The sequence below is a fragment of the Temnothorax curvispinosus genome, unplaced genomic scaffold, assembly GCF_003070985.1.
Source record: "Temnothorax curvispinosus isolate PA1 unplaced genomic scaffold, ASM307098v1 QBEX01001204.1, whole genome shotgun sequence".
Taxonomy (NCBI): Eukaryota; Metazoa; Arthropoda; class Insecta; order Hymenoptera; family Formicidae; genus Temnothorax; species Temnothorax curvispinosus.
Genome location: NW_020210984.1, coordinates 1 through 8,023, shown reverse-complemented (window position 1 = coordinate 8,023; position 8,023 = coordinate 1). Strand labels below are relative to the sequence as shown.

At 33.5% G+C, this 8,023-nt stretch overlaps 2 protein-coding genes across 2 annotated transcripts; both read right to left on the bottom strand.

Annotated features, from left to right (window-relative positions):
- Nucleotides 1-2,323: 2,323 nt before the first annotated feature.
- On the bottom strand, nucleotides 2,324-5,131 carry LOC112461373. Its single transcript, XM_025026592.1, has 5 exons — nucleotides 4,610-5,131; nucleotides 3,595-3,787; nucleotides 3,351-3,531; nucleotides 2,759-2,892; nucleotides 2,324-2,691 (listed from the first exon to the last, which is right to left on the bottom strand). Exons 1-5 carry the CDS (start codon nucleotides 5,075-5,077, stop codon nucleotides 2,381-2,383), a joined length of 1,287 nt encoding a protein of 428 aa, XP_024882360.1. The 5' UTR covers nucleotides 5,078-5,131; the 3' UTR covers nucleotides 2,324-2,380.
- A 1,338-nt stretch (nucleotides 5,132-6,469) lies between these two features.
- Nucleotides 6,470-7,920, bottom strand: LOC112461396. The gene is made up of 5 exons (XM_025026630.1): nucleotides 7,827-7,920; nucleotides 7,463-7,633; nucleotides 7,164-7,288; nucleotides 6,932-7,078; nucleotides 6,470-6,851 (listed from the first exon to the last, which is right to left on the bottom strand). The coding sequence occupies exons 1-5, from the start codon at nucleotides 7,918-7,920 to the stop codon at nucleotides 6,765-6,767; spliced, it is 624 nt and encodes a 207-aa protein (XP_024882398.1). The 3' UTR covers nucleotides 6,470-6,764.
- Nucleotides 7,921-8,023: the final 103 nt, after the last annotated feature.

Genomic DNA, 8,023 nt, shown 5'->3' with positions numbered 1-8,023 from the left:
GCTTCCTTCCAGTTAATTGATAATTGTGATAATGTGAATTGTGTAGTGATTAAATTAAAATTTATATCAAACTAGAACATAATGGCCTTCATGCAGAAATATCGTTACATGGGTGACAGAACGTGCGAGGCAGGTGAATAATGCTCAAGAAGAACAACTCCTGAATGACATACTACTAGTTGTCATTGTGCATGAAATATTGCGGATGAATTCAGAGGAGAAAAAGAAACGGATCTACAAAAAAAGCGTTTTTGGGTACATTCTATATTTAGATTGAGAAAGTATGGGTTTTACCATGCAATATATCCAACTCTGTCGAGATATAAACCTAAGTTTCAAAACTATATGCGGATGTCATTATCGCAATTTGAGGACCTGCTGCATTTGGTTGCACCTCATATCACAAAACAGACTATGACTCGAGATCCCATACCTGCTGCAGCACGATAATCTATTAAGTCATTATGGTAAGCTGGATGTGTTAAGTCGAACATGTTCTTTCCATAAGAATAATATTACATATAGATCTTTTTTCAGATACTTGGCTATTGGTGATTATTCAATAAACTCCATGTCATACCAGTATCTTGTTGGAGCTACGATAGTGTCAAACATTATTGCCGAAACATGTGCGGTATTGTGGTATTGCCTTGCTAAAAAAGTGCTTTCTTTTCTATTAAGTAAGGAGGATTGACTCAATATCGCACAAGATTTCGAAGATTGCTGGAATTTTAATCATTGCATTGGTGGTATTGACGGAAAACACATTGCTATTCAGGTATTTCTTTTATTTGACATTATCTAATTATGGCAACTGGCGAGCTAGCTATATAATTCCATTTGTTTTAGTGTCCCCATAACGCTGGCTCTTTATATTGCAACTACAAGAACTATCATAGCATTGTACTGCTCGAGATATGTGATGCCAACTACATGTTTGCATTCGTGGACATCGGAGCTTATGGCAGACGTAGTGATGGTGGAATTTTCCGAGATTCTATTGTGGATCAGAAATTTTATAATAGAGAAATGGGACTGCCAGAACTTAAGAAACTCACGGTCAATGGTGATCCCATGCCATGCATATGTTCTTGTTGCCAATGAAGCATTCCAGTTAACTAATTTTTTGCTAAGACCATATCCAGGAAAAGAAGGACTTAATCACGAAAAAATTATCTATAATTATCGCCTCAGTCGTGCTCGTAGAACAATCGAGAATTCTTTTGGAATTCTTGTGAGTCAATGGAGAATATTGAAAAAGCCTATTGACGCTACTGTAAAAAGCACAATGCAAATTGTCCAGGCCATTATTTGCATTCATAATTGGCTTCGAAAACAGGATTTAGACAAAAACGAATATATTTCTGCGGCCATGATTGATCACGATGAACTTAGTGGTTTTATTCCTGGAAATTGGAGGAAGGAAATGGATAGCAGTCATGCCTTGAGAGATCTTCGTAATTGTGGCACTAACAATTCTTCTCGAGATGCCATGAACATCAGGAATAAATTTTGCTATTATTTTAACGGCGAGGGTGCTATACCTTAGCAGTATCTTCAATAGCAGTAATTAAAATTATCATCATGGATTTGCATAAAATTAATTAATTTAAAAAAAATAATTTGTTCTAAGGATGTTTCGACCGTACAGCCTAAGCCAAATAATCGTATAACTTTATTTGAGAATTTCTCAAGGAAAAAATAAAGTGATAAAATTAAAAATTTGGTTAATTAATATTTATGGAAAATAATGAAAAATACTGATAAAAATCTATGACGTTTGGAAATGGTAATAATCTGAATAAGTAAATATTATATTTGATATTTTTTTTATTATTGTATGTCTAAATTGTATGTCTTTTCTATCATTGTACGTCTAAAATAACTTCGCAAGTTTATAGTTGATATACTTAAGACATACCAAAGAATTGTTCAAACATTGTTAAATTTTGCTTTATTATTTGAATATGGCTGTACTGGCTATACTTCCTTAAAAAAAGGACTTTGAAAATTTTTTTGTAACTTAATGAGACAATTATGCTTGACTTTTTTGACATTTTAATTCAATCAAAATTGTATATATAAAAAGCAAGAAAGCATTAAGTCATTTAATTAATCATAAATAGAGAGAGACTACAATGATACTTATTTGTAGTATATTAATAAAATTATCATTAGACTGCTTTAAATATAAAGTATTACACGTGTACCGTCATAATATACGCAACTACATTCATATTTTGAAGAAAAAAATAAAAAGATCTGAAAAAATTTAAACAATCATTATTTATTTTGTTAAGATTTAAAGCTCATTATGCTTGTATAAAAAAAATATAAAATGTGTTGTCGGAATCTTCTAAAACATCTAGCTGAAAGAAATTTAATTATTATTCGTTTCTTCTTGTAGTCTGGAGAAGGTCATTTGGACAATATCCTGTAAAGTTCGCATTTGTAGTTGAGGCGACATTTTGCGCAAATGTAATGCTGCTGTTTGTAGCGTATGATCCACCTCATCGAATGGACCATTTATATTTGGTGGTGCAACATTTTGCGCCTTTTCCCGTCTCTCAAAAATTTGGATTAGTTTATCCAACAAATGCATAGAAGCAACTGATATATCGCTATCAATAGTAAAATTGGTATTGAGTCTTCGGCTTTTTCCACTCGTAAAAGTACTTGATAAAGTTGGCGCTGCAAACAAATTTTCATATACCTACAGCTGATATAAAAAATAATAATAATAAAACAATGATCATACTTTCTGTCTCGCTTTCTGTGCTACTACTGTCATTTGGATCTATGTCAATCGGATTTTGTACTTGAGAAGTTGACTGGTCCACCGATTTATTTAATAGCTCGTTCGCTGTGATAGAAATATTATTACTAGACGTGCTACAATAAATGAACAAAATAGAAATTACAGAAACAAATTGTGGAATTACAGTAATTTTATCGCTGTCTAATAATGTTCCTGGCACAAAGAATGAGCAGTTTTAGAAATTTGGTCGAGTAGCCTCAAGATCAAGTGCAAAATCTGTTTGACATGGACAACATATGCAGTAACTGGGATAGTATAATGTTTGTTATTATTATTGCTATTGTTGGAAAATAATTTAATAATAATAATAATAAATAAAAAAATTAAAAATAAAAATAGTTGGATTATTATTATTATTAAATAATTTTCAAATAATAGCAATAATAATAACAGAACCATTATACTACCAGAGCTAATGTTGTCCATGCCAAACAGAATTTGTAATTTGTACTTGATCTTGAGACTGATGTCCACCATTGTGTTGTGCCAAAAACATATTACTTTATAATAATAACAAAAATCAATTACTTACTCCTTCGATAGACTGGTATCACGAAGAAACTCCATTCTGTCGTAGTGCTTCCACTTGTGACGGTCCTCATTTTCATTCCTCCCAGATCCACTCGGAAGGTACTGCTCTGACTGGACAATTTTGCGATATGTATCGCGTAATGATTTAAATTTCTGCTTTACAGCAATTGCGTCGACTACACCTAGAAAAATCAGATTTTATCATATCCAACTAATACAACTGTATTATATATTTATTTATTTACCATTCAATTCATCAGTAACTTCTTCCCAGAGTCGTTTCCGGGTTTCCTTGGATCTCTGGTCCACCGGTTGACTAATGTCCCACAGAGCCCTTCTATGTTGGACAGCCAAAATTAAATGTTCTACCTCTTCTACCGACCATTTCTTTGAGGTCATTCTTTTGGAAGGAGTTTTTCGATTGAGTAAATTATTTTCCTTAAATAAATTGCCAAAGTTAGGTATTATTTTAAGGCCACAGAGATGATAAGTACGCCCTTGAAAAAAATTTTAAATTTTATGTTTGCGATTTATAAATGATTAAAGTTTGAGTATTAATTTTTGAAATAACCAACGACTATCATTCCAATATCAAAGAATAACGCAACACGAGGAGATTGAGACAAAAATTATTCTACAATATTTTATCGAAAGAATGTTCTTTAAATCGAAATAAAATTCTCATCATGTTAGTGTGGCGAAATGGAGCAAATAGGATCATTCGTGGCAATGTGACAATATTCTCCATTTGTCCTGGTTGACCAGAGGTTTATTCGAGAACGATTACCGTGCTGGATCACCCTGACTCGGATTATCATATTTTCATTCGCGTCTCATTTTGTTGTAATATCTTCAAACGTTATTATAATGTCTTGCAATAAAAATATATTATATAAAATGATATTTCAGTACAAATGTTTGTAACAATGACAACGAAAGCTATGCAAACGCGTGCGATCGCATTCGCCGTAAATTGGAAAGCGTCAATTTTAACGAAAAATACTCATTATTTTACTGAACGTTCTAGCGTAAGTTTCTAAAATTTATGAAATAAATAATTGATAAATAATGAAAGTTATGAAATAAACATTTTATCACAATTCGACATGATTGCTTATATGTTATTCGAACGACGAACGCATGATTTATTCAAGTATGTTTCGTGCTCGACCGGATTCAGCGGAGCGCGATTTATGCCGGTACCACAGAAAGATTGCGAAACGAGGGGAAGGCTGCGGATGAGAGAACGACTTATTTTACCGCGATTAACTTGCACCGGGACCTCTTGTCACACTTGACGGATACTGTCGTGGTTCGAATCGCTCGGAAATCTTGAGGCGTCAATACTCTGCCGCAAACGCGAGACGGAGATCTTGCCAAGCATCGATTTGATGCCCTTACGACTGAAATCTTGCGGTCGAGGAATTCTTGCTCGCGAGGCAGACTCCGAGCGCGAACGCGATTCGATAACAGAGATTCCGTGCGAGCTTCTTGGATAAGCTCGATAATCACTCGTGGAGAATACTGTCTCTCTGGACACTGCCACACTTGGATGATTGGGCGGCGATGTCGCGCACAAATCGGTTGAGAATGTTGCGTTAAGCCGAGAGAACTTGCTTCTGATACGTGCAAAACAAGTGTGCCGCGATCGTTCTTTTCTACCAGGAAGGTTCTCGAGGGCCGAAAACGAAGGCGAGATATGGAACGCGGCGCTCTCTGATTGATCATTCGACGATTGACGGAGTTGCGCTGTGGGCACAATTTTCGCGAACAAAGACACTGCGCGTGTCAGGATGAGTTGCGCCGTGCTCCGATTCTCGACAATTCCGGCATGCGCGCACCTGTACGTGGGGCGGGATCGACGCGTGATCGACCACGCGGGACGGCGTGATCGACAACCCCATGTGGATCGAATCCGTACCATGAGACTGACAGTAGGCACGTCGCAGTCAGCCTCGCGGCCCGATTACATAAAGAATATGTTGGATCCTTAAAAAAGTACAATTGCAATTAATAACATTCATTCTGTATGACTTAATCTTTAATACACGTTCAAGCAATTTTTTCATAATTATATTATTCTTAAATTATCATTTTTCCGTAAATTACGCTGAAAAAATGTTTATTAGCGATACATGTTTTTACAGGATTAAATGTGACCAATAATTGAAAAAATTGAAAACGCCGAACAAACGTTGTCCTTTTATCATTGGTCACTCCGTTTGCTATCAAACTTAATTATAATATTTGTCTTTAAATAATTTCTTATAAACCGTTCACTTTTCTTATTAATACTTTTTTCAAGTATCAACACAAACAAAGGTATAGGTGATCAAAGGATGTTTCATATTTAATTCTTTAAAACAACAATCTTGCTTTTTTATTAATTTCATAAACTTCGAAAAACCAAATGAGAACCGCGATTACGCTAATAAGTCTATTAGCTATATCCTGCGTCATGCAGAACATATCCTATATATTCTTATAGTTTTAAAGGCACCTAGTTACAAAAACTTATTTCGGAAATAATATTAATTTCCGAAAGAAATAAATTGCTTCGTTTAATATCCTGCAGCTTTTAACATAATTCTACACGTCATTCTTTAAATAGTTAAATGTAATTATATATTTTCTTTAATGCTTTTAGAGAAGCTTTCGAAAGAGAAATGTACACTCTACAGATAAATATTTTATTTATGTAATAATATATTTTATTTAAGTAGTTTATCATTTGTAGCGTAATCGGCAAAGAAAAATTAATTTATATATTTCTGTTAATTCTACATAGTTACAATTAGTTTCAGCTCTTTATGTGTAGAACCATTGTTTTTCCGATTGTGACTATCACTAACGGAGTACTTTGATATAATTGAGTATTTCTATATTTTTATAAAAAATTGAAATTATTATACAACGGAGAATTGGTGGTAACATCACTATGCCCACAGTAGGGCTATTTTATAGAGCAAGAGATATCCCTCAATAAAAAAAGAATATATATAATATATATATATATATATATATATATATATATATAGATAAAATTATATTTAGTCACACAGTAGATGTTAAATATACACGATATTTTAAATCTATAACAACAAACTGATATCCCTTTGTCACGTTTTATTACGTTATAGTATATTAATTCATAAAGAAAATAATATTTTAAATTAAGTATCACATCTTTATCTTTGTAAAATAAATTAATAAATAACAATGTTGATTGCTACGAAGAGATACTTGAGATTAGGTATTGCACAATGCAATGAAAGTCTCACAGAACCGCTATACACGATCCTATCTATCAGCATTGATATTGGTAAATATATACACATATATATATATTTTTTAACAGCATTAATTGCCATTATTAAATAGTCGTTCATGGCGGTGCCGAATGTGGAGGTTGGGGTCAGCAATTTGAAACAGCACTGTGCTTCTCATCCGCATAATAAGATACTGTTACGACATCGCCATTCATATTAATGAGACATTGACCCTGGAAACATATATTTTTTTGTGAAATATGCAACAAGCGTGGGAATGGGTATGCAGGTAAAATGATGTTTTTTTACTAACTTGATTTTTGTGAGAGCTGTGAAGAAGCACACACTGCGTCATAAAGAACGCTACCGTAGCGTTACCGCTTAATGCCGCAATGTGCGCGCGAACAATTGCCAAAACTTCCATTGTGAAACTGTGGGTGAAACCACTCAATCCACCATTCTGTAAAACATCATCATCATCAGGATGTTAATAGTTGAATTTCTAACAGTCAGTTGAGAATAATCGTCATTATGAACTCACTCACCTCTCGTATCGGTGTACTTTCGCGAATGAAAAAGACATATAGATTGCCTTGATATCTCTCTATCCTTCCACATGGTAGATAAGATAAGGCGTTATATCTACCCCGTATCTTCTTTTCAAAGGCACCTGTAATGAATTAAAATATAAAGAAAAATTCTTGCATTTTTTAACGCTAAGCATTATAAATTTAAAAATATTATACGTGTTGAAAACTTGAAAATATCAAGATACTGTAACAAGTGCAAATATTAAATTATATTATTTTTTTTTTCTTTTAAGAAAAGGTTTTTACATGTTTACGTCTATGAGTAGTGAATGATGTTAAACACAAAGGTAAGCGTGGTCTTTGCTTTTGTATAGGGGTACCACTTAAAGTGGCGGGATTTCCTATACAGGTGCGTGTTGCATTGTCGGATGTAACATTGTTCTCGAGATGATCCTCGTCTAGGCTAAATTGAATATCACTATTATCTGACAGAAAAAATAAAAGAATTAATGCCTTTGTTTTAAAAGATGTGGATGGCACTAGACGTTCAGCTAACAAAAATGTAGTAACTACGTATGTATAATCGTGAATTGTAATATAAAATCCGATAATATACATCTATATATAATTTTGGATAAAAATGTAAATAAAACTTGTAAACAAAATTGCAAAAAGTACCTGATTTTCTTACTTGATCCTTGCTCAAGGAACGACACACAATTTTCCTTTTATATTTATTCGTGTTCAAAGGTTCTCCTAAACTAAGTGCCATACCAACGCCCTACCTGTCAATTGTCCGGCATTTAATAATGTATAGTTTTTATCGCGAATACGGTCGACAGACAATATAGATTGTATAGATATTTATTGATACC

What these genes read in the sequence shown, in the direction of transcription:
- LOC112461373 (XM_025026592.1), bottom strand. Translation starts at nt 5,077, where the DNA reads ATGATCAATCAGAGAGCGCCGCGTTCCATATCTCGCCTTCGTTTTCGG. An exon ending in CCCGGTGCAAGTTAATCGCG is followed by an intron (nt 3,788 to 4,609) that starts GTAAAATAAGTC and finishes AATTTATTTAAG; the next exon opens with GAAAATAATTTACTCAATCG. An exon ending in CACAGAAAGCGAGACAGAAA is followed by an intron (nt 2,692 to 2,758) that starts GTATGATCATTG and finishes ATTTGTTTGCAG; the next exon opens with CGCCAACTTTATCAAGTACT.
- LOC112461396 (XM_025026630.1), bottom strand. Translation starts at nt 7,920, where the DNA reads ATGGCACTTAGTTTAGGAGAACCTTTGAACACGAATAAATATAAAAGG. An exon ending in GGATCAAGTAAGAAAATCAG is followed by an intron (nt 7,634 to 7,826) that starts GTACTTTTTGCA and finishes TTTTTCTGTCAG; the next exon opens with ATAATAGTGATATTCAATTT. An exon ending in ATCATTCACTACTCATAGAC is followed by an intron (nt 7,289 to 7,462) that starts GTAAACATGTAA and finishes AATTCATTACAG; the next exon opens with GTGCCTTTGAAAAGAAGATA.